A 27,079-nucleotide genomic window follows, 5' to 3' on the forward strand; every position below is an offset into this window, starting at 1 on the left:
AGCCCCAAAACTTAGGATTTCTGTGGCCCCCTAACCTATACCCTTCTTTCTTTAGCTTCTATTTCCCTATCTTTATGTTACCTTACATATCTTAATTCTTTTCATGTGACCCAAGGGTGTCATGGCAATGGGGAGCGACGATCTGAGCCAAGGTGGCAGCTTTGCCGGTGGCGATCAAAAGGTTAACACCAAAGTGCAAGCAGCAATCAAGAGTGTTAGCGACGGGTGTTTGCTCCATTGTGCAGCAAACACCCGGTGGGGCAGATTTACTTACTCGGTCCATTCGCGATCCAGCGGCGCGTTCTCTGTGGTGGATTCGGGTCCGACCGGGATTCACTATGCAGTTCCCCGAGGCCCGCCGAAATACACTCAAGTTCACCGGCCTATACCTGGTGAAGGTAAGCGCGAGTCTCGCGACACTTTTTTTTTTTTTTAATGCGGCGTTTTTTCCGAATCCGTCGGGTTTTCGTTCGGCCACGCCCCCCGATTTCCGTCGCGTGCATGCCACAATCCGATTGCGTGCGTCAAAATCCCGGGACAATTCAGGGGAAATCGGCTCAAATGGGAAATATTCGGGTAACACGTCGGGAAAACGCGAATCGGGCCCTGAGTAAATGACCCCCGGTGAGTTTAAAGAGGGCTCAGCCCGTGGACCCGCTTCATACTTCCCCCACCGCTACAGGATGTTCAGGAACGTCTTTTTTTGCGTTAAGGGGTTAACGCAAACCTGACACCAGGAAGGTCATTTTTAGCCGGTAACAGGTTCAATAGCTCTGCAGGGAGAGCCGCTGGATCGCGAATGGACCGGGTAAGTAAATCTGCCCCACCGGGTGTTTGCTGCACAATGGAGCAAACACCCGTCGCTAACACTCTTTTTATTGGAAAAAAGCCAGTTTTATTATAAAAACTCTTTGGCAATGTGCACACTATTCTCAGTGGGGACACGTGGGAGTCAGATGACAGGTTCCCTTTAACTACATCTATGAAAACATTTTTAAGAACCCCAAATGTTACCCATTATTCACCGGAATATCGCAAAATAAGGCTGCCTCTTCTTGACACTATATCATCTCATTTTGGTTAACGGTTCCATTTGATTTCATTATAGTTACCATTATCTCCTGCATATATTACTGCGGAAATCATTATCTCCCAACAATCATTAAATAACCATGAAACTATTTTAATTGAAATAATACATTCCCTAATTATTCTCTCCAGGATTAAAAGACAAAAAAAAACATCCCCCCATAAGGACGGTTTTGATAACACGCTCAAGACATTTATGAGTCCGTAATTAACAAAGGTGCAAGTAGATGGGGGGAAGGAACTGCATGGGGTGACCCATAAAATCTCTGAATCCTAAGCTTTAAGAGTTTTAATTGTGACCCCCCCCCCAACACTCATTAATTATTCACTGTGCAGATTATTAACTTACAAAGCTGTACAGAGTGATGAGAAGTACAGCCCTGTACTAACAGACTGATGGCTACACAGCATATTTTATATATTCTTGTACATAAGGGGCAGTATTATAGTAGTTATAGTCTTGTACATAGGAGGCAGTATTATAGTAGTTGTAGTCTTGTACATAGGGGGCAGTATTATAGTAGTTATATTCTTGTACATAGGGGGCAGTATTATAGTAGTTATATTCCTGTACATAGGGGGCAGTATTATAGTAGTTATATTCTTGTACATAGGAGGCAGTATTATAGTACTTATATTCTTGTACATAGGAGGCAGTATTATAGTAGTTATATTCTTGTACATAGGGGGCAGTATTATAGTAGTTATATTCTTGTACATAGGGGGCAGTATTATAGTAGTTATATTCTTGTACATAGGAGGCAGTATCATAGTTGTTATTTTTTTGTACATAGGGGCAGTATTATAGTAGTTATATTCTGGTACATAGGGGGTAGTATTATATTAGTTATATTCTTGAACATAGGGAGCAGTATTATATTATAGTAGTTATATTCTTGTACATAGGGGGCAGTATTATAGTAGTTATATTCTTGTACATAGGGGGCAGTATTATAGTAGTTTTATTCCTGTACATAGGGGGCAGTATTATAGTAGTTATATTCTTGTACATAGGGGGCAGTATTATAGTAGTTATATTCTTGTACATAGGGGGCAGTATTATAGTAGTTATATTCTTGTACATAGGGGCAGTATTATAGTAGTTATATTCTTGTACATAGGGAGCAGTATTATAGTAGTTATATTCTTGTACATAGGGGGCAGTATTATAGTAGTTATATTCTTGTACATAGGGGGCAGTATTATAGTACAGGCGGTCCCCTACTTAAGAACACTCGACTTACATACGACCCCTAGTTACAAACGGACCTCTGGATATTGGTAATTTATTTTACTTTAGTCCTAAGCTACAATAAACAGCTGTAACAGTTATCAAATGTGTCTGTAATGAAGCTTTAGTGTTACTCCTGGTTCTTATGACAACCTAACATTTTTAAAATCCAATTGTCACAGAGACCAAAAAAGTTCTGTCTGGGTTTACAATGATAAAATATGCAGTTCCGACTTACATACAAACTCAACTTAAGAACAAACCTACAGACCCTATCTTGTATGTAACCCGGGGACTGCCTGTAGTTATATTCATGTACATAGGGGGCAGTATTATAGTAGTTATATTCTTGTATATAGGAGGCAGTATTATAGTAGTTATATTCTTGTACATAGGGGGCAGTATTATAGTAGTTATATTCCTGTACATAGGGGGCAGTATTATAGTAGTTATATTCTTGTACATAGGAGGCAGTATTATAGTAGTTATATTCCTGTACATAGGGGGCAGTATTATAGTAGTTATATTCTTGTACATAAGGGGCAGTATTATAGTAGTTATATTCTTGTACATAGGGGGCAGTATTATAGTAGTTATATTCTTGTACATAGGGGGCAGTATTATAGATGTTATATTCTTGTACATAGGGGGCAGTATTATAGTAGTTATATTCTTGTACATAGGGGACACTATTATAGTAGTTATATTATATTATAGTACATACATTGCCATGGATTTGGGGTTACATTTTTTCATATTATTTAAGATCAAGATGTCCATAGTACCTAAGAATAAATGAAGCATAAAAAGAACACTTCTAATAATGATGAAATATAGGAACATAACAGATTGTGATTTTACTCTGTTCTTTAGCCGTCGAGTTGGATGAATGTGGAAATGTTCCCTACGATATTAAATAAGTTATGATTACACACACAAAAGTAACTTCTGTAACACAGTAACAGTCAAGGACCGCTCAATATTCCTTAACTCTCGCAAGAGCTGGCGTTTCCCTGGAGATCACTCAACACCGAACAAATTATCCAATGCCCTGACACTTAATCAAAAAGGATGTCGATACGTGTGCAGCCGCTTGTTAGCACTTAGACACAGAATGCAACCTTTTACCGTTAAATACCTGCTACTGCTTGACACCGTCCCCTTAGAGCCCCAAGACCGGAGAACAATAATTAACTTTCAATTATACTGAATTATTATAGTAATCACAATTCCATCCAGCAAGCAAAGCGACTGAAACGGAAGTCACGAGTTAAGGGTTAACCTTAAGAAGTTGACACGTTGTGACTGCCCTTACCTGTAATCCACAATCTAATTATATGAGACCCCTGGTAACAGATTGCACATCTATAACACGGTTACTATCTGTTTACAATGTTATTATTAATAGTAATTAGTTAATTAATCATGTTTTCTAAAAGGAATGTGTCAGCAGGTTCGAAAATGTAAAGCTGCACACAATGTAAGGTAAAATCCTGGAGATATATGCGTAATCGTATAATTGTATATGTTGTTAGGAGCTGCAGGACTGTGAAAAAATAATAGCCTGGAATTGTATCTTAAATAGAGATGAGCGAGCACTAAAATGCTCGGGTGCTCGTTACTCGAGCCGAACATTTCCAGATGCTCGAGTGCTCGTTTCGAGTAACGAGCCCCATTGAAGTCAATGGGAGACCCGAGCATTTTTCAAAGGGACCATGGTTCAGGAATAAAATGTGTTATTTAATTGAAAAATAATGTCTTCTGATAATTTGCAAACATCTGCGATCTATTCTTCACTGTTCCGCGCGTATATTATCTCCCGACAAGTTAGCAGATGTAAAGAACAGTGAAGAATAGAATAAAAACAGTGAACACAGTGAACACAGTGAACACAGGATCATTTAAGATAAAAACACAGTGCAGAACACAGTGCAGAATAGATTACAGATGTTCGGCACATCTGCTTACTTGTCGGGAGATACGCGCGGAACGGCGCGAACAAAATAGCATGTGAAGAACAATATATATGTGTGTGAAGAACACATTGCAGATGTTTAAATACATCTGCAATGTGTTCTTCACACATATATATTGTTCTTCACATGCTATTTTGTTCGTGCCGTTCGGCGCGTATCTCCCGACAAGTAAGCAGATGTGCCGAACATCTGTAATCTATTCTGCACTGTGTTCTGCACTGTGTTTTTATCTTAAATGATCCTGTGTTCACTGTTTTTATTCTATTCTTCATTGTTCTTCACTGTGTTTTTTTTTAATTAAATGCTCGATCTCGAGCAGGGGAAATACTCGTCCGAGCAACGAGCCGTCTCGAGTACCCTAATGCTCGACCGAGCATCAAGCTCGGACGAGCATGTTCGCTCATCTCTAATCTTAAAGCGTTTGACAACAATTCAAACAACACCTGTATCATGCTGCTTGCTTCACCATAGCCTTAGATTTAGCCTGATATATGTATCATTCCTTCTTATAAAATCATATCCAGCTATTCCTGAAGTGGGCAGCTTCTGGTTGTGACATCAGCTTAGGGCACTAAGGCCAGAAAACTGAGGGCATTCATATAAATCAGGACAGCATGTTTGTAATTGGCTGACCTGAAGCATGTGATGAGTCACATGCTTGTGACATCACTGTTCTTAGTGAGCTGGCTCACTAGGCTCCACTCTTCTGGCTCCTGAACGGCTCCCTATTAAATATATAATAGGGAGCCGCAGGCCAGTAAATCACCCCATTCCTCTCTACTTTTAACCCGATTGAATTGGGTTAAAGGGGATGCGGTGAGCTGGTTATCGGCGGGGTTAATTGAGCCATTGCATTTTGTCATTTGCAAACACATCACTATTTTCTTCCTCTTTTACAGTCCCTCTCAGCAATCCTCCTCTCGTCTTTAGCTGTCCTATATGGTTTCCCATGTTACCAGGAAGCATTGCAAATAGAGATTAGCCTGGAGGAGACAAGGTAAAACCTCTGCTAGCGGCTAAACACCTGCAGATAGATAACTAGAGTATATTAGAGAATTGCTTATTTTTGCTTTTTGCAGAGTTAGGCAAAAGTTTTTAGACTTTACAGTTGTTCTATAATTAGTGCAATAAGTTGCTTCCTCATGCTGCTGTGATCTGTGCAATATGCTGTGCAAAGTCCATCTCCTATGCTTTAAGTGACTGCTGTAGTATTCAAACAGCATGAAAACAAATCTTATTCAATAATGTGTAAGCACAATGCTTCATTTCCCTGTTAAAGGGGTTGGCCACTATCACAAAACTTTACTAGGGTAGGTATAAACCATAACTACTCCTATATCAATGGTTGGATGGGTGTGCCAAAGACCTGTGTGTGAGTGCACCTCCATCCATTCACTCGCACATGGCTCTGATACATCCAATCACTCACACACAGTTCTGATACATCCATTCACATGCACCTCCAACCAATCACTACCCTCAATGGTATCATGGCATTGAGGAGCATGAAGAGGGTTACGATAGTAGCAACCTTGTGCTAGGTCCAGGTTGGACAGGTTAACACATAGCTGATTGCGGGTATTACCTTCTGTATGCCCTGAATTCAGAGAGAAGGTAATTTTTCCGGAAGGGAGGGATCATGAGAGGAGCCAAGTAAATGGAGAAGAAATCATTTTCCTCTCATAAGATTTATTACAATGTAAGGCTACATTCACACAATGTATGCCCGCCGTACCATAGTGGGCGGAAATGCCTTGTTGATGCCAGAGGTCAGAGGAGAATGGGCAGACTGGTTCGAGCTGATAGAATGGCAACAGTGACTCAAATTGCTACCCGTTACAACCAAGGTAGGCAGAAGAGCATCTCTGAACGCACAGTACGTCCAACTTTGAGGCAGATGGGCTACAGCAGCAGAAGACCACACCGGGTGCCACTCCTTTCAGCTAAGAACAGGAAACTGAGGCTACAATTTGCACAAGCTCATCGAAATTGGACAGTAGAAGATTGGAAAAACGTTGCTGGTCTGATGAGTCTCGATTTCTGCTGCGACATTCGGATGGTAGGGTCAGAATTTGGCGTCAACAACATGAAAGCATGGATCCATCCTGCCTAGTAGCAACGGTTCAGGCTGGTGCTGGTGGTGTCATGGTGTGTGGAATACTTTCTTGGCACTCTTTGGGCCCCTTGGTACCAATTGAGCAACGCCACAGCCTACCTGAGTATTGTTGCTGACCATGTCCATCCCTTTAAGACCACAATGTACCCTGTAACATCTGATGGCTACTTTCAGCAGGATAATGCGCCATGGCATAAAGCTGGAATCATCTCAGACTGGTTTCTTGAACATGACAATGAGGTCACTGTACTCAAATGGCCTCCACAGTCACCAGATCTCAATCCAATAGAGCATCTTTGGGATGTGGTGGAACGGGAGATTCGCATCATGGATGTGCAGCCGACAAATCTGCGGCAACTGTGTGATGCCATCATGTCAATATGGACCAAAATCTCTGAGGAGCTTCCAGCACCTTGTTATATCTATGCCACGAAGAATTGAGGCAGTTCTGAAGGCAAAAGGGGGTCCAACCCGTTACTAGCATGGTGTACCTAATAAAGTGGCCAGTGAGTGTATATCGGCCGTATATACGTCGGCCGTATATACGTCCCCCATACATGTGTGTGAATGTAGCCTAATACAATGTAATACTAATGATTTATGGTCATTAAAGCCATTCATTCTTTTACTCTCCTTGAGTCAGAAATCTTGAGGGATTTCTGACTTAAAAACCTTTTTGTCTGATTACAACATCATAAGAAGGTCCAAACAACTACTTTGAGCAGTACTAATTAATTATAAGATAATAATCTATAGCTACGATTCATTACTTATACATGTACAATAAAGTGGATCATTTCCAACACAAAATCTATTATAAAAAACAGAAATTACCGTATATACTCGAGTATAAGCCGACCCAAGTATAAGCCGAGGCCCCTAATTTTACCACAAAAACCTGGTAAAACCTATCTATTTTTTACTCGAGTATAAGCCGAGTTTGGGTTTTCAGCACATTTTTTTGTGCTGAAAAACTAGGCTTATACTCGAGTATATAAGGTAAGACAATAAATAATCCATATATTTTTTTAAAAACTTACCTGTCCAGTCTCCCACTACTTTTATGTGAACCGCAAATGTGGCTCTTGTCTCTGTAGGGCACTGAAAATATATGTAAAATAGAAATATGTAAAAATCTGTACGGAAACAAATTTTTTAAAATTACTAAAAATGGTAAGACAATTACTATGTACTACTGTAGGGGTTGGAGGACCAATAGACTTAGGTCGCTAAAACGGGTGAAAAATGTATTTACGGCAAATGGAATTCCAAGTTTATATTAATTGGTAATTTAAAAAAAAATACCAAATTAAAGGTGAATGTTGGAATCAGGAACCGGAGCAGGTTAAAGGGGTATTCCCCTTTAAAGACAAAATTCTTAAATGCACTCAGGATGACAAAATAACACATTCTATAATTCACTGTTATTAACAAAAATGCAGCATTTCACAGATAAAAATTCCATCTTGTCTCTATCAGTCTTGGTGTTTTACGGTCGTAACCAGGGACAACCAAAATATAAACTTCTGACTATGGTCGTCAGATTCCACTCACATGAATAGCTTCTCCTGTACTGCAGGTGGAGGGGTAGGAGATAGAGAGCCCTACAGACACAGGCACCTCCTGTCCAGCAGCAGCTCTACAAACAAGATAAGATGTGGATCCGAGGGGAGGGGGCAAAGCAGAGCTGACTGTGTGTTTTATTGATTAGGGTAGGAGCAGAGCTGATTGTGTCATTCTGTCTCCATATCCATCTCATGACTCTGATCCGTTTCATCTTTCTTTTTCTGTGTCAGATATTAATAGAATGTTCAGTAGCTAAATAAAAGTGTAGATTAACCTGCTCCCTGATAATCTAAGCACACTGTCAGCACACAGCATCTCATAGCGCAGAGGAATCATGAAGTATCTGCCTAGAGTGTCTGCGACCCATGTCCCAGGTCCCATACCCCTCTCCGCTCCCCAGGACCCCCGCTGTTTGTCTTACTTTGCGGGGGCTGCACGCAGAGCCGGATCATCATTGGCGCTCTTGGAGTGCCAGCGCCGGGCCCCCGGATGCAAATTTATTGATTGGGGGCCCCCGGGCTGGCGCTCCAATGATCCGGCTCCTGCTGTGGCCCCCGGCAGGCCTCGACCATCGGCAGTCGGGCAGGGGCCTCCGTCCGTCCGGACCGGAAGCTCCTGCCCGTCACTATATAGTGCTCGATGCGGCCATTTCCGGCCGCTCGAGCACTATTACTGGAGCGATGTGGCCGGAAGACAACCCCGGCGCACATCGCTCCATGAACTGGGATGCGCGGCCGCGCACCCCTTCCTTCCCGGACGCGGCAAGAAGAAGCAAGACACGGGACCTGAGGTGAGTAAAATGTTTTTTTTAATTATCAAACAGTATTAAAAGATGGTGGGGGCAGAAATATCTAAAATAATTAATTTGTCGTGGGCAGCACATTAAATAGTTAATTGTGTGTGGGGGGGGCAGCAGCATATTAAATAGTTTATTATGGTGGGGGGCAGCATATTAAATAGTTAATGGTGGGGGGGGCATATTAAATAGTTAATGGTGGGGGGAGCATATTAAATAATTAATGGTGGGGGGCAGCATATAAAATAGTTAATTGTGGGGGGGGGCAGCATATAAAATAGTTAATTGTGGGGGGGGCAGCATATAAAATATTTTATTATGGGGGGCAGCATATTAAATAGTTTATTATGGGGGCATTAAGTAGTTAATTCTGGGAGGGGCAGCATATTAAATAGTTAATTGTGTGTGTGTGGGGGGGGGGGGGGGGTAGAATATTAACTCCCTCACGCTCTGAGGTTTACATGTATGGCACAGAGGTGCGCCGCCACCATCTTTATTCCTATCATCGGTTGCCATAATAGCCTTGGGTCTTCATCAGACCCAAGGCTGCATGGCATCTGCAGTTTCGTTACAATGTACCAGTGGCTCATTGTAATGAATACTTTATAAAAATGCCATAAACTGCAATACATATACAGTAGTATTGTAGTATATGGTAGGAATGATAACACCATCTAGGGTTAAAGTACTCTAAAAAGTAGTAAAAAAAAAGTATAAAAAATAAATCCCCCCCTTCCCTAGAACTGATATTAAATTTAATAAACAGTAAAAATCACAAACACATTAGGGATTGCGCATCTCAAAATATCTGATCTATCAAAATATAAAAACGGTTATTGCTGGTGTTGAACCACATTACTGAAAATAGCGCCCAAATATCCGAAACGCAACTTTTACACAATTTTACATCACATAAAAAATGTAATAAAAACTGATCAAAATGTCGCACAGCCCTCAAAATGGTAGCAATGAAAACGTCAGCTCATGACTCCTCACACATCTCAGTACCTTATACACTCAATTATAAGCCAACCCTTATATAGCCTTCCTCCTGCCCCGTATACAGCCAGCCAGCCCCCATATATACCCAGCACCTGCCCCCGATATAGCCTGCCCCTGCCTCCGTATATAGCCAGCTCCTGCCATTGTATAGCCTTCCTCCTGCCCCGTATATATAACCAGATCCTGCCCTTGTATAGCCTTCCTCCTGCCCGTACATATAACCAGCTCCTGCCATTGTATAGCCTTCCTCCTGCCCGTACATATAACCAGCTCCTGGCCCCGTATATAGCCTTCCTCCTGCCCGTACATATAACCAGCTCCTGCCATTGTATAGCCTTCCTCCTGCCCGTACATATAACCAGCTCCTGCCATTGTATAGCCTTCCTCCTGCCCGTACATATAACCAGCTCCTGCCATTGTATAGCCTTCCTCCTGCCCGTACATATAACCAGCTCCTGCCATTGTATAGCCTTCCTCCTGCCCGTACATATAACCAGCTCCTGCCATTGTATAGCCTTCCTCCTGCCCGTACATATAACCAGATCCTTCCCCCGTTTAGCCTTCCTCCTGCCCTTATATAGCCAGCTCCTGCCCCTATAAAGCCTTCCTCCTGCCCCAGTATATAGCCGGCTCCTGCCCCGTATATAGCCAGCTCCTGCCCCTATATAGCCTTCATCCTGCCCCGTGTATAGCCAGCTCCTGCCCCCGTATATAGCCTTCCTCCTGCCCCCCCATATATAGCCAGCTCCTGCCCCCGTATATAGCCAGCTCCTGGCCCCGTATATAGCCTTCCTCCTGCCCGTACATATAACCAGCTCCTGCCATTGTATAGCCTTCCTCCTGCCCGTACATATAACCAGCTCCTGCCATTGCATAGCCTTCCTCCTGCCCGTACATATAACCAGATCCTTCCCCCGTTTAGCCTTCCTCCTGCCCTTATATAGCCAGCTCCTGCCCCTATAAAGCCTTCCTCCTGCCCCAGTATATAGCCAGCTCCTGCCCCGTATATAGCCAGCTCCTGCCCCTATATAGCCTTCCTCCTGCCCCCGTATATAGCCAGCTCCTGCCCCCGTATATAGCCAGCTCCTGCCCCCGTATATAGCCTTCCTCCTGCCCCCGTATATATCCTTCCTCCTGCCCCCGTATATAGCCTTCCTCCTGCCCCGTATATATCCTTCCTCCTGCCCCCGTATATAGCCTTCCTCCTGCCCCCGTATATAGCCAGCTCCTGCCCCCGAATATAGCCAGCTCCTGCCCCCGAATATATAGCCAGCTCCTGCCCCTATAAAGCCTTCCTCCTGCCCCAGTATATAGCCAGCTCCTGCCCCGTATATAGCCAGCTCCTGCCCCCGTATATAGCCTTCCTCCTGCCCCCCCATATATAGCCAGCTCCTGCCCCCGTATATAGCCAGCTCCTGGCCCCGTATATAGCCTTCCTCCTGCCCCCGTATATATCCTTCCTCCTGCCCCCGTATATAGCCTTCCTCCTGCCCCCGTATATATCCTTCCTCCTGCCCCCGTATATAGCCTTCCTCCTGCCCCCGTATATAGCCAGCTCCTGCCCCCGAATATAGCCAGCTCCTGCCCCCGTATATATAGCCAGCTCCTGCCCCCGTATATATAGCCAGCTCCTGCCCCCCCATATATAGCCAGCTCCTGCCCCTGTATATAGCCAGCTCCTGGCCCCGTATATAGCCTTCCTCCTGCCCGTACATATAACCAGCTCCTGCCATTGTATAGCCTTCCTCCTGCCCGTACATATAACCAGCTCCTGCCATTGCATAGCCTTCCTCCTGCCCGTACATATAACCAGATCCTTCCCCCGTTTAGCCTTCCTCCTGCCCTTATATAGCCAGCTCCTGCCCCTATAAAGCCTTCCTCCTGCCCCAGTATATAGCCAGCTCCTGCCCCCTATATATAGCCAGCTCCTGCCCCTATATAGCCTTCCTCCTGCCCCCGTATATAGCCAGCTCCTGCCCCCGTATATAGCCTTCCTCCTGCCCCCCCATATATAGCCAGCTCCTGCCCCGTATATAGCCAGCTCCTGGCCCCGTATATAGCCTTCCTCCTGCCCCCGTATATATCCTTCCTCCTGCCCCCGTATATATCCTTCCTCCTGCCCCCGTATATATCCTTCCTCCTGCCCCCGTATATAGCCAGCTCCTGCCCCCGTATATATAGCCAGCTCCTGCCCCCGTATATATAGCCAGCTCCTGCCCCCGTATATATAGCCAGCTCCTGCCCCCGAATATAGCCAGCTCCTGCCCCTTGTAGCACTCAAAAAAAGAAAGTCAAAATGCACCTTTCCTGTGCTTCTCTTGTTCCGTCAGCAGCGTTTACGGACCTGCCGCAGGAAAGGTGGGTTTTGACTTTCTTTTTTTTTATTGACTCGAGTATAAGCTGAGTTTGAGGTTTTAGCACATTTTTTGTGCTGAAAAACTTGGCTTATACTCGTGATGAGGTTTTAATTTTTTAAGATGTATTAAAACTCAATAAAACCTGAATAAATGTAGTTTCCCTGTGATCTTACTGAACCAAAGAGTAAAGTGTACAAAATTCATTTGGGGGCCCAGTATACTGCATAATTAATGGAGGGGGCAGAATATAAAATAGTTTAGAGGAAGCCAGTGTATGAAATTTATTGGGGGTGAGGCCCAGTATGTAAAATAGTTCACAGGGTGGGGTGAGGGGGCAGTATATTAAATAACTAAATAGGGGGGGCAGTATATTAAATAATTAAATTAGAGGGTCCAGTCTCTAAAATTCATGTGGCGCCCCAGTATATTAGAAAGGGCCATAAATCTGTAAATTAATTCATTAAAGGGGGCAATATATAAATGAAGTCATGGGGGAACCATATATTGTGTAATGGGGGGGTGACATATAATTAGGGGTACAGTATTACTCAGGGTCTGTAGTATAGTAATATATGCAGGGAACACAGAGGTTTTATTGTGGGGTATATTTGGGGGGGGGGCATATTTCTGTTATCCAGGTGACATTATACTGTGAGTAACTGTGGTATTTTTAGGTGAACAGTGTGGGGTATGCGCTGCCAGGAGCAAAAGACATCTGGTGGAAGATTCTTCAGCCATAGGTTACGTCGATTCTGGCCCTGAAGTAGAAGAAGTAGAAGTCACCTGTGAGGTACTAGACGCCACTTCTGCAGTACCGGTAATGTATTAACTGACTAACCTTCTAGTGTGAGACATCTCTGAGCTTGTACTGTACATGTCCTGTTATATTCCTAGTGTCTACAGTGAGCCAGCATTGTGGTGTGGGGTTATTGTCATCAGTTATTGTTATGGTTTTCAGCGTTTTCTTATTTATCAAGCTTGATAAAGGCTCCCTGTGAGCCAAAACATCGCTCTACTTTATTGTACTCTTGCTTAAACATGGAATAAAGAAGACTACTTGTTTCACCTTACATTGGATATTTTGGAGTGGGTGTGAGGGGTATATATGATATATGTGGGGGCACAGTGTGGGCAGTTGTGGTGTGAGGGGTATATATGATATATGTGGAAGCACAGTGTGGTCAGTTGTGGTGTGAGGGGTATATATGATATATGTGGAAGCACAGTGTAGTCAGTTGTGGTGTGAGGGGTATATATGATATATGTGGGGGTACAGTGTGGTCAGTTGTGGTTTGAGGGGTATATATGATATATGTGGGGGCACAGTGTGGTCAGTTGTGGTGTGAGGGGTATATATGATCTATGTGGGGGTACAGTGTGGTCAGTTGTGGTGTGAGGGGTATAAATGATATATGTGGGGTACAGTGTGGTCAGTTATGGTGTGAGGGATATATATATGATATATGTGGGGGCACAGTGTGGTCAGTTGTGGTTTGAGGGGTATATATGATATATGTGGGGGCACAGTGTGGTCAGTTGTGGTGTGAGGGGTATATATGATATATGTGGGGGTACAGTGTGGTCAGTTGTGGTGTGAGGGGTATAAATGATATATGTGGGGTACAGTGTGGTCAGTTGTGGTTTGAGGGGTATATATGATATATGTGGGGGTACAGTGTGGTCAGTTATGGTGTGAGGGATATATATGATATATGTGGGGGCACAGTGTGGTCAGTTGTGGTTTGAGGGGTATATATGATATATGTGGGGGTACAGTGTGGTCAGTTGTGGTGTGAGGGGTATATATGATATATGTGGGGGTACAGTGTAGTCAGTTGTGGTGTGAGGGGTATATATGATATATGTGGGGGTACAGTGTGGTCAGTTGTGGTGTGAGGGGTATATATGATATATGTGGGGGCACAGTGTGGTCAGTTGTGGTGTGAGGGGTATATATGATATATGTGGGGGTACAGTGTGGTCAGTTGTGGTGTGAGGGGTATATATGATATATGAGGGGGCACAGTGTGGTCAGTTGTGGTGTGAGGGGTATATATGATATATGTGGGGGCACAGTGTGGTCAGTTGTGGTGTGAGGGGTATATATGATATATGTGGGGGCACAGTGTGGTCAGTTGTGGTATGAGGGGTATATATGATATATGTGGGGGCACAGTGTGGTCAGTTATGGTGTGAGGGGTATATATGATATATGTGGGGGCACAGTGTGGTCAGTTGTGGTGTGAGGGATACTACTACTATATGCTGGTAGATACTGGTCTGCGTGTGTAGGTTATTATGTAGTATTGCAGTATTATCCAGTCATTATGTAGTGGTGACAATCATGATGTAATGTTATTATTTGGGCCTGGTACAGAGGTGTCGTTAGTGATATTGTCCTGTGCTGGTTGGTGTTTTTATAATAACAATATGGCGGTAAAGATCATCAGTAAATGGAGTTCATATGTGGTATATTATTGGTAATACTGGTCACGTTGTGGTAATCCTGTGGGTCAGTTTCGAGGTATCCTTTGCAAATAGTAGCGCTATTGTTTGGAATTTTGGTCTTATGGTACTTTTATTTGGTAACAGTTTTGTGGCATGATTATTCGGTAATAATATGGCGGGAGTATTTTTTAGCTTGTCATGGACCAAAATTGGAAATGGTTTAGTAAAAGTAGCAAATTATCTAAAACTAAAGATACCATTGTTTCTAATGTCTCTAGAGCTTTGAAACTGTAACTATGTGATATTGTTAGGATCAGTGGATCCTCTGGACCACCGCGGGAGATGTAACTAGCCAACACCTGGAACCGGAGCCTAGCGGCACCTGGTATTCACCAGAGACCGCCGCAAAGCGGGTTGGACTTGCTGCGGCAGGATACCACTAGGTTGTTCCCAGGTGTGACTAGCCCACGGTGGCAGCCGAGGTACCTTAGCGGATGACAATCTCGTAGACGGGTCCAGGCACAGGGTCAGGGCAGGCGGCAGAGATGCAACGTCAGGTCCAAGTCCGGGGTCAGCAACAGGAGGTCCAGGCAGGTGGGAACGGGAACACAGGCACACGGAACACAGCAACACGGAGGAACTCAGGTAACACGGCAACACAGGACTCAGGAGCGGGAACACACAGGAATACACAGGAACGCAGGAGTACTCGCTTGGAAGCTTTCTCTAAGGCTAAGAGGCACAAAGATCCGGCAGGGGACACAGGAAGAGGCAGGATTCTTAAAGGTGAGGTTCAGCCAGTGCACCAATTAACGGTGCGCAGGCCCTTTAAATTTTCGGCAGGAGCCGAAAGTCCGGGGAAGAGCAGGAGCCGGGAGAGGTGAGTGCAGAGACCGGCCTGCAGCGGGGGCAAACGGGGGTGCACGGATGCGCCCGCGATCCGAGACAGGGATCGCGGGAGCACCCGTGACAGATATCTTTTTACTTATATTGTTGTGGGAGGGGGCCCCGCATTGGCTAACGAGCTGGGGGGCCCCATCCTAAATGAGGTGCTCCATAGCACTGGGACCCTTAATCTGGCCCTGGCTGCACGTGCCAGCTTCAGGGGATTTAAAGGGCCAGTGCGCTGATAATTGGCGCTGGCAGGTTGGCCTTTTCTGTTTAATGTCCGGCCCCTTCCTGTGTCCCCTGCCGTATCTTTGTGTTTCTATGCCTGAGAGAAAACTCTATTCCTTGCTCTTTGCGATTATCCTCATTTCCCGTTGTAGCCCCGGTTCCATTCCTGACTTCTCTCCTGTGCTGCCTGTCCTGACCTACCGCTACGTCTCTGACTCTGATCCTGTACTCAGGGGCGCACCTGCCATGAGGCAAGTTGAGCATCTCGCCTCAGGCGGCGCGCCTCCTGCCTGACGAGGGGGCGGCACCGTGCTCCCACTCCCCGTCAGCCGCCATCGAGTTCCCCACCGCCGCTGGCACCGTGTCCCTGACCCCCGCTGTCGCCGGACAGGACCGCAATGCTGCCCTCCGTCTGGGACCATGCTCCCCGCTGGCACTGTGCGCCGTGGTTGCGGCACTCCAGTGCTCTCTCCAGCTCCGTGCTTCCGGCCACTGGCCCACACTCCTGCGCGCATACCTCTGCTCCCAGCATGCTTCCGCCCCCCACACTCCGACGCTACCCCCATACCTGCTCCCCTCCCCCCAGCCCAAGCTCCGGACCCCGACTCCGCTCCCGCGGTCCCGGCTGCGGTCCCCCCAACGAAAGCTCCCGGCACTGACCCCGCGGTCCCGGCTGCACTCCCCCAGCCCAAGCTCCCGACCCCGCTCCCGCGGTCCCAGCTCCACTCCCCCCAAACTAAGCTCCCGGCTTCGACCCTTCTCCCGCGGCCCCGACTTTCAAACCCCCCTTCCCAAACCCTCGCTGCTGGGCTGCTGGCTCCTGGCTCCGACCACCCTTCCCCTTCGCTCCCGCGGTCCCGACTCTCCCTCCTTCCTATCGTCGCTCCCGGCCTGAAACCATCCACCGCTGCCGCAGGACAAGGCAGAACTTACCAAGACCATAAAAGAAAGGTAATGGCATTTTATGTGTGTGTATATGTATATGTGTGTGTGTATATGTATATATGTGTGTATATGTATATATGTGTGTGTATATATGTGTATGTGTATATTTGTGTGGATATGTGTATATTTGTGTGTGTATATGTGAATATGCTTGTGTGTATATATGTATATATGCGTGTGTGTATATGCGTGTGAGTGTGTATATATGTATATGCGTGTGTGTATATATGAATATGTGTGTATATTTGCTATATGTATGTGCAGTGTGTGTATATGCTGTATCGACTGTATATGTGTATATATACTGTATGTATATGCTGTGTTTGTAATATTTATAGAACTTATATTTTGTACTACATGGCAGCACATTGTATGCATTTTATACTACATGACGGTATGCTGTATCTATCTTATTCTACATGGCAGCACGCTGTATGCATTTTATTCTACATGGTGGTACTCTGTATGCATTTTATTCTACATGGCGGCATGCTGTATGCATTTTATACTTCATGGTGGCACGCTGTATGCATTTTATACTACTTGGTGGTTCGCTGCATCTATCTTACTCTACAGGGCGGCAGGCTGTATGCATTTTATACTACATGGCGATACGCTGTATGCATTTTATACTACATGGTGGTACGCTGTATGCATTTTATTCTATATGGCGGCAGGCTGTATGTATTTTATACTACATGGGGGTATGCTGTATGGATTTTATACTACATGGCTGTACGCTGTATGCATTTTATTCTACATGGCGGCAGGCTGTATGTATTTTATACTACATGGCGATACGCTGTATGCATTTTGTACTACATGGCGGTACGCTGTATGCATTTTATACTACATGGCGGTACGCTGTATGCATTTTATACTACATGGCGATATGCTGTATGCATTTTGCATTTCTTTATTTTTACATCAAACCAATATGATGGATCTGGTCCTGACATTCCCTGATATATTACATATATGGGGGGGGGGGGCGTCTCTCTATGGCTCGCCTCAGGCAGCAGACAGGCTTGGTACACCCCTGCCTGTACTGCGTGTCCTGACCTCCTGCTTGTCCCTGACCATGGTTTTGCCTTATGACTCAGTACTAAACCTTGGCAGCCACCGGGGACAAAGTTGTGCCTGTGGAGCGACCTGGTGGTACTTCGCTGCAGCAAGTCCAACCTGCTCTACAGCGGGCTCTTATAACCTTTGAACCACAACATATATTGCAGATCTGATTGCAGCAATCAATTTGTGAGATGATTCTGGTCTTCTTTAATATGCTGCATGACTACCTTCCTAATAAAGATTCCTGCCTTTTGTCCAATATGGCAGCAATCAATATGGTGGCCATGCCGCAGACATAGCTTTAAAAATAGGCCTCTCCCCTATTACCCTATTAGATATATTCCTAAAATAAAAGGGTGCCCTGGTAATTTACAAATATACCATATTTTCAGGACTATAAGACACACCTTACTACAAGACGCAGTCCAGATTTAGTCATCCGAAAAAAAAGGAAAAAAAATAAATTTGACACAAATTAAAAATTCCCTGTTGGTCACACATAAGCACAGCACAAACAGCACTGCTGCATCCATTCACACACACACACAGCTCTGATACATCCATTCACTCACACACAGCTTTGATACATCCATTCACTCACACACGGCTGTGATACATCCATTCACTCACACACGGCTGTGATACATCCATTCACTCACACACGGCTGTGATACATCCATTCACTCACACACGGCTGTGATACATCCATTCACTCACACATGGCTGTGATACATCCATTCACTCACACATGGCTGTGATACATCCATTCACTCACACATGGCTGTGATACATCCATTCACTCACACATAGCTCTTATACATCCATTCAATCACATGGCTGTGATGCATCCATTTACTCACACACAGCTCTGATACATCCATTCACACACACGGCACTGCTACACATATTCACTCACGCATGCCTCTGATACATCCATTCACTTGCACACAGCTCTGATACATCCATTCACTCATACATACATGGCTCTGATACATCCATTCACTTGCACACAGCTCGGATTCATCCATTCACTCACAAACAGCTCTGATTCATACATTCACTCACACATGGCTCTGATACATCCATTCACTTACACACAGCTCTGATTTATCCATACAATCACACACGGCTCTGATTTATCCATTCACTTACACACAGCTATGATTTATCCATTCACTTGCACACAGCTCTGATACATCCATTCACTCATACATACATGGCTCTGATACATCCATTCACTTGCATACAGCTCTGATTCATCCATTCACTCACAAACAGCTCTGATTCATACATTCACTCACACATGGCTCTGATTTATCCATTCACTCACACACAGCTCTGATACATCCATTTACTCACACACGGCTCTGATACATCCGTTCACTTGCACAAACCTCTGACACATCCATTCACTCGCACATGGCTCTGATACCTCCATTCACTTACACACAGCTCTGATACATCAATTCAATCCCATGGCTGTGATACATCCATTCACTCCCACACAGCTTTGATACATCCATTCACTCCCACACAGCTTTGATACATCCATTCACTCACACACAGCTTTGATACATCCATTCACTCACACACATGCTCTGATACATCCATTCACTCACACACAGCTCTGATACATCCTTCCACTCACACACTCATAGCTCTGCTTTATTGATTTACTAACAGCTTTATGAGTGCTTCACCCAATTATCAGGACAGCAGTCAGGAGCATCTGGCAGTGCTGGATCCTCCTTATCAGAATATAAGATGCAGGCGCTTTTTTCGCACTTTCTTAGTGCTTATAGGGACAGATGATCCAGAACACTAGTTCTGGATCAGTGGCCTTCTCCTCCAGGTTGCTTATTACCTGAACATGTTTTATAGAGCTTTTGCCTTAATAATCTGTTTGTGCTGTCTGGTTTATTGCACATTTTTAGCAATTTTTTGCTCCTAACGAGGAATAAATAACATTTCCTTTGTGACAGAATGTAACAATTTTGATCCATATGTGGGCAGTATTTCTTTCTGGATGAGGGATGAGACCATGTCGTGTTTGGAATGGGAGGCCACTATATAACCCGCCTTCTCCGAATCCTAGAGGACAGCGCATCCCGCGCATACATTACGCCGCCTTTAAATCAGAGCCTCCTGCAATTAGCGAGTGTTTAATTATGCAAATTGTCCAGGCCCAGAAAGCAGATGTTTGCCGTTTTTACAGAAAATCTATCATCCTTCCGTAGTCACTTTTAATGCCACTTTGCCAGGGAAATTTACAGTTTTGGCACTAGAGCCGGTGGCCCATTCTTTCAGATGAATAGTAATAGAAGAGGCAATTGTTTTTCTAGTCACATGAATTAAACCACTCAAGGGCAGGAGCAGAAAATATTTAAAGCCAGGAATACATTCACAATCTGAAAACGGAAGTGTAGCCGCAATTAAAGGGATTGCATGGGGATGTTTAGGGGCTTAGAAAGGGTTCAAACAAAAGCAAAACTCCCATTCTGATAATTACTGGGTGCCTAATGGGTCATAACTACTGGGATGCAACTCTGTGGTCACATTCTGACAAATAGCAATCACTGGAAAGGAAAGTGCCTGCTTAGCCAATCACTGGCATGGAAAGTGCCTGCTCAGCCAATCAATGGCAAGGAAAGTGCCCGCTCAGCCAATCACTGGAAAGAAAAGGACCTGCTCAGCCAATCACTGCAAAGGAAAGTGCCTGCTCAGCCAATCACTGCAAAGGAAAGTGCCTGCTCAGACAATCACTGGAACGGAAAGTGCCTGCTCAGCCAATCACTAGCATGAAAAGCACCTGCTCAGCCAATCACTAACATGGAAAGCACCTGCTCAGCCAATGAATGGGTAGGGAAAAACCTGCTCAGCTAATCATTGTATAAGGAAGTGCCTGCTCAGTCAATCATTGGGTAGGGAAAACTCTGCTCAGCCAATCAGTTGGTATGGAAAAGTCTTCTCAGCCAATCACTCGGTAGGGAAGTCCCTGCTCAGCCAATTACCGGGTAAGGAATAGTCTGTTCAGCCATTACTGTATCCACTCTGTGCTGCAGCTTCACAGGTTGTTACACTGTGAAGGAGCACTTCCCCCCTCCCACTGTGTGAGATTGCAACAGGCAGAGATAGCGGGTGAGTACTCGAGAAGCAAGGGGAGTGGGTAAGTGCTCTTGCACTGTCAAACAGTATGAAGGGGCTAAGGTAACACCCCCTTGGCCCCTTCTGGTTCATTGGCATAATGATCTGTTTAGAAAAAAATGTGTTCATTTCCTTATGCAAATAAGCCTCTGGGTTCATTGGGTGCGGGGCAATATACATTGCTACTTCTGTCTTCGATTTTCAACACCCTTTTTTGTGCGTTATTTCAATCGCCATCTAAAGATGTGGATCTGTATAGTAATATTCAGCACAGAAAGAAGAAAATGGGTGCACCGGTGGATATGGCCCCACCCCTAGTGCTCTGAGAAGCTCATTTAAATTTTCTCGATAATGTCACATCATTGAGATAAAGAAGAGGTATTTCTAGAAAAGCTTAGAAAGTCCCCTACACGATGCAGTGATTTGTACTGAAACTGCCTCCCTACCTATTTGCTTCTGAAAATAATGTAATAAAACTAGATTTTTCTTTCGGCGGTTACGTTCCAAAATCCATTAGTGTCAATAAATGTCATTGGTCCTCAACATTTATATATTTAACACGGCTGGATGTCTACTGGAGAACACACGTAATCACTCAATGCTATGTAGCAGGTTACCGTGTAATGAGTAATACCGTAAAGAATGGACTGTCAAAACCGTAACCTCACGCAGCCTACGGCTAAACTGTGACCTACAAACAACATCTGGAAGGAGGACTCTTTCTAAGATTGGAAATGGAAATAACAGTAATTACATCTGATGACACTTCCTATTCATTATCCATTAGGTGACGGCTTCATGCACTGGATTAATAGCAGCCTATAGGACCAAGAATTACAGATGATGGTGGCTCTTCTTCATGGAACATTTATTGATCACATTTTACGTTGTCCATAAATTACATGAAAATAATACTCATTTTTTGGGTTTCCCATTTCGACAGGTCAGGTACAACTTTGGAAAGTAGGGAGGGGGTAAGTTTTATAGGCTTCGAAGACGTTGCACCAAAAATAGGATCTACTGGGCACTGCACCGGTGTCAAAAATAGTTTAGTTTTTATTTGGTCTTTTTTGTTCAATAAATTAGGCCGCTACAAGCCTCCATCTCCCATATTTAGAATGAAATTTTCACAATTTATAGGATAAATGGATGACATTATAGACTATGATGGGGTTGATTGACTAACGCATCACATAGGATAGCTCCGGAGAGACCACACAGTGGTGGGATGCAGCCAACGTTCAACCATAACTCCCAACTTTTCTAGCAGAGAAACAGGGCCAAAAGAAGGAGTTTTTAGGGCCCTAAGCCATGCCTTGTGCTCCACCCTTTACTCCACCCCCACAAAGTATAATTTCCCCCCTTAATGCCCTCCCTCTTCCCCTTACATTGTGTCCCCCCGCTCCCTGTCACATTGTAGTCCCTCTGACATTGTGCCCCCAGCTTCTCCTATAAAATAGAAAGACCCATCATATTGTGGCCCCCAGCAGTCCCCCCTCTTATGTTACCCACCCCCTCTTATTTTACTCCCCCAGCAGCTCCTCCTCTTATTTTACCCCTCAGCAACTCCCAGTCTTATTTCCACACCCCACCACAGTAAAATAATAAATACATATATTCACCTTCCACCATTCCCCCTAAGCAGCTCCTCTCTTCTTTCCTTCTGCTGTATGTAGCTCTGAAGCTGGCAGATGACATCATCACATTGCGCCTGCCGGCTCCGCTACACAAAGCAGAAGAGGCAGAGGCACCTTACTAATGCTGGGTCTCTGTAATACCACTGTAATTAGTTTTGGCACATATTTGGACAGCCAAAAACTAGTACTGTCCAGCTGTTTTTGGGATGGATGGGAGGTATGCTTTAACCCTTCACCCCCAGCTCTTAGTGATGCCGATAAAATTTGAAATATCGACTCCCTACTAATTAAACTTAGGGTTTCAGATTTGCCAAATGTGTCCCAAAACCTCTGTTGGGCAGGAGAGGCAAAAATGCTACTCACTGTGAACATCCACTTTGGAAGGGAGCAGTGGTCTAGTGGCCACCAATACTTTTGGCCTTATTGGGGTGTTATCACAATGACCAGAGCACAGGAAGTGGAATGGAACGCTGGAGCAGGACAAGTAGTTATTGGGGGCTCATTTATCTTTTTTCCTTTCCCTGAGCTCTTTTTGGGGCCCCCAATGAGTATATTTTGTGCGTAATTTGTCAATGTAGTTCTATCTTAGTGTCAAATGCAGGTTTGAAACTTTTTAGGTGCAAATTTTTGCACAACTCATACCGCTGGCTTTTCTATGCATGGTCTGGACTGGTGTAATTTTGTGCAATTATATTTTTAGTCGCAAAATCAATGTTAACAGTTAGCAAGAAAATACAAACCAAAAACTCATCAGACTAAGATAAATCTGCCACATTGTTATTCCCCTCAGCCTTGCTTTGCAACAGTTTTGGTAATTGGGGAGATTTGTTATTTCTGGAGCCCCAAAGCAAAATTATGTCTAAGAGGCCCAAAAAAAGGCTAATCTGCCCCTTTTTCCAAAATACCTTTTCTGGGGCTTCTTGGGCTTCTGAGGGTCCACCTGTTGTGGCTCCCCAACCATGGCACTTATTTTCTCTGTATCATGTGAGGGCCATATAGACTGAACACTATAATGGTAACAAGACAGCAATCGTGCATATTGCAATCTTCTGGGCACCAATGACTATATACAAAAAATAATTCTTTATTTATATAGCGCACACAGATTACGCAGAGCTTGCCAGATCAGTCCCTGTCCCCAATGGGGCTCACAATCTAACCAGCCTACTAGTATGTTTTGGAGTGTGGGAGGAAACCGGAGGCCATGGAGGAAACCCACGCAAACACGGAGAGAACATACAAAATCTTTGCAGATGTTGACCCTGGGACTTGAACCCAGGTCCATATCCAAGGTGTTTTGAGAAATAGAGAAAACGACTAATATATCACAGTTGCACAGTGTTCTCTGTCTCCTTCTCTGCACCATTGTATACTATGGGGCCATTGTAAGGTCAGTAATCTTAGAACACTGTAGGACAGGTTTTTTTTTTGTTGTTTTGGAAACCGCATGGCGCCTTTGTGTGGATCACAAAAACATTCAAAAATTCAATGTCTGCAAATGATAAAGTAGCACTTACCATTGTCAGTGTGAAAGGATGGTTTTCCAGAGCAGATACCCGTGGGCATTGTAGAACGATGTACTAGGAAGAGCAAAAAGTATACAGGGTTACAAGACGGTAAAGGTGTAGCTAACAAATACACTTGCTCCAGCACCAACCCATTATAGAATGTATTAGGATTCAGTCTACAGAACTCCCACTAAACACAGTTCAAAAGTTCTAGATTCAAATTATGGGTTCCTGCTGCCACCACTAGGGGGCACTAAACATAGTGATTTTAACTTGCTGATGGAACTCGATGCTGTGTTTGCTGTGTACCTGATACAGACCCAGATTGGCAGCAACTCTATGTCCATATGATTTTTGCAGGAGATTGAGGTTGCTAGCAAAAGCTAGGTTTCGGAGATTGAGGTTGGTCCCCAACCAAAAGTTAGGTTTCCATTGTACTCACCTGACCAGGCCGCGCCTTAAAGTGATCTTTAATCATTCTGATTTCAATGACATTACAAGGATGCTGTATGACAGAGGTGATGGTTACTGGCTTCGTGCTCCGGAAATAACGATATAGTCGTTCGGCACAATACAAGCATAAAGGTGCTGAAATCCAAAGCCAGGTCTACGGAGAGATGAACTTAGAGGGTCATTTTGAAAAAATGCTTCTACAATTGAATAGGCTTGAATACAAATGAAGCGGTGTAGTCTATATATGGTCATCAACAGTTGTGGGCATTACATTTTTGGAAACCCATAAGTCCATGAGACCACAAACTTGGAATAGTGACGTCTCGTAGAATCTTAGATGACATGCATTAGACCATCACTGTGGTCCATCACTCTTACTTGTGATTCATCACTTCCAAGATTCAGTGATAAGTTTCGGTTGAGTGGAACACTTCACTAGTTAAGAATCTCAAGATGGAACATGACACGGAGCACCACATGATGACACTTAGCTTCGTTGTCAGCTCTTAAGCAGATGGACCGCCAGCTAGAAAAATGCACACTTCAATGTTCTTCTAGACACAATGGTGCAGATACCCTCAGGTAGATCATTGTACTCCAAATTAACTTACAAAACTAGACACAACCCATGGACAACTTTCTAATATAATTGTGAACTATTCCTTTAAATCCCTAGGCCAGATGTAATGATCTGGGTCACCTGAACAAGCAGTCTCATCATTAAATTCAAAGTGCTGGAGATAAGGTGAGGGTCAACTCCAAGTGTCCTCTAGGCTAAAGAAAGCCCCTTAGGGTGGTCATAGTAATCTCAGATCATCTCATCAATTTTAATAGGTTCTGCCCATGACCTGATGCATTTAACTATGACTGGGATATTACATTTTGAATTTGAACGTGATCGATCCTTAGTTTCTCGAGTAATATAAAGTGCTGGCAGAGAGTTTCGATTCTACTCAATGATTCCATGGACAACATATTCATAGTTGGCCCAATCAATAGTTCATGTTTAGGAAGATGTGAGGGACAATGACCATTAGTCTTATACCGGTTGAAGGTGTATACAAAGCTTAAATAGAACTTGTCATCCACCGCACAGCTCTTAAACCCACAAACATACCTTATAGTAACTGTTAAGTCTTCTCTAGGCATGTTCTTATAATGGTCCAAAGCTGCCTTTATCCTAAAAATAAAGTTATATCCACGGAGAGGTATCAGTCAAGGGGGTGGAGCTAGGGGTACAGGAGTCAAGCGCTCATCCACCCTCCAGGCCACCTCATCATGTAAGCACCACCTCCTTCCCTCTGTCGAGCCGATATCTGCCTTGCCCCCTGGATCTCCGAGGCTTTTCTTCGAGCCATATTCGTGCCATGTGCACGTCATGGCAGCGGATCAGCCAGTTAGCTGGTAAGTGGTTCCAAAGTGTATCGCAGGCAGCACATGCACAGTGCATGCTTGTGCCTCCAGGTACATGCAGGGCCAGAGGAGAGATAACAGGAGCACTGCACATCCAGAGCGCTGGAGGACAGGAAGGCGCCGGAGATCCAGGAGGCATAACAGGTAATTGCTCAAAGGAGGGAAGAAGGTGGGGTTTACATGACGAGACGGCCTGGAGGGTGGATGAGCGCTTGACTCCTGTATCCCAAACTCCACCCCCCTGACTGGTACATCTCCACACCTCTCCATGCATATAACTTTATTCTTCAGCACAAAGGCAGCTTTGGACCGTTATAAGGACATGCCTAGAGAACACCTAACAGCCTCTATAAGGTATGTTTGTGGGTTTAAGAGCCGTGCGGCTGGTGATAGATTCTCTTTAAGAGCTTTCTTTTTCTTGAAAAACTATTCAAAAAAAGTCAAGCCAATGGAATATCTTTATAGAGAGGTCAAGGTTTTTTTTTTGGCCCATCTACCGGTTGCACATCTTTCCAATTTTAATCAACAATTGTCCAGTTTTAATCAACCACAGTTCAGATATGAAATTTCCAATTACCAATTAAATTTAACTCTTAGAATACTTCTACAGTTCTTTAATATAGTAGACCCTGATAAAGTGTAACCTGAAGTTAACATTTGATCCCACGCTGACATAACCCCCCAGGGGTCGTCTCTTATTTCCTCAATTAAAAAGTTTTACCACTTTGATTTATAACCCAAAACTTCTTTAAACTAATCTGTTCTCATAAGTAATAAATGATGAAACAATATCTGAAGTAGTGGAATGGGACTTAAGGAAGTTTTCTAAAAAGACCTCATTTCAGCTATCTGATTGTAAAATGCTCCTCGTAAGCTCCCAAATTAACTTTTTGACCTCAAGAACAGAAAGTCGGTTCAATCTGAAATACTTGAGAAACATCAAGCCATAAATTATAAGAATTTTGCAGCATTATACTGGAGGTAGTCCGAATCTACAGAGCCTTACTGCATGATCACAGTGGATTCTTCATTTGGTAAGAATATAATACAGGCGGTCCCCTACTTAAGGACACCCGACTTACAGACAACCCATAGTTACAGACGGACCCCTCTGCCCACTGTGACCTCTGGTGAAGCTCTCTGGATGCTTTATTATAGTCCCAGACTGCAATGATCAGCTGTAAGATGTCTGTAATGAAGCTTTATTGATAATT

The 27,079-nt window shown here is 44.2% G+C and overlaps 1 protein-coding gene across 2 annotated transcripts in view; it reads right to left on the reverse strand.

Annotated features, from left to right (window-relative positions):
• Positions 1-27,079, reverse strand: part of NOX4 (NADPH oxidase 4) — a 151,739-nt gene that overhangs the window by 64,388 nt on the left and 60,272 nt on the right. Inside the window, exons 10-12 of one of the 2 annotated variants that reach the window (XM_072134090.1) lie at positions 24,442-24,606; positions 24,009-24,071; positions 7,453-7,513 (exon numbers count right to left, since the gene is read on the reverse strand). In XM_072134090.1, coding sequence (XP_071990191.1) covers positions 7,453-7,513; positions 24,009-24,071; positions 24,442-24,606 — 289 coding nt within the window. The remainder of the gene's footprint in view (positions 1-7,452; positions 7,514-24,008; positions 24,072-24,441; positions 24,607-27,079) is intronic. The other variant, XM_072134091.1, reaches the window with a different exon arrangement.

This window comes from Engystomops pustulosus, chromosome 2 (genome assembly GCF_040894005.1).
Source record: "Engystomops pustulosus chromosome 2, aEngPut4.maternal, whole genome shotgun sequence".
Taxonomy (NCBI): domain Eukaryota; kingdom Metazoa; phylum Chordata; class Amphibia; order Anura; family Leptodactylidae; genus Engystomops; species Engystomops pustulosus.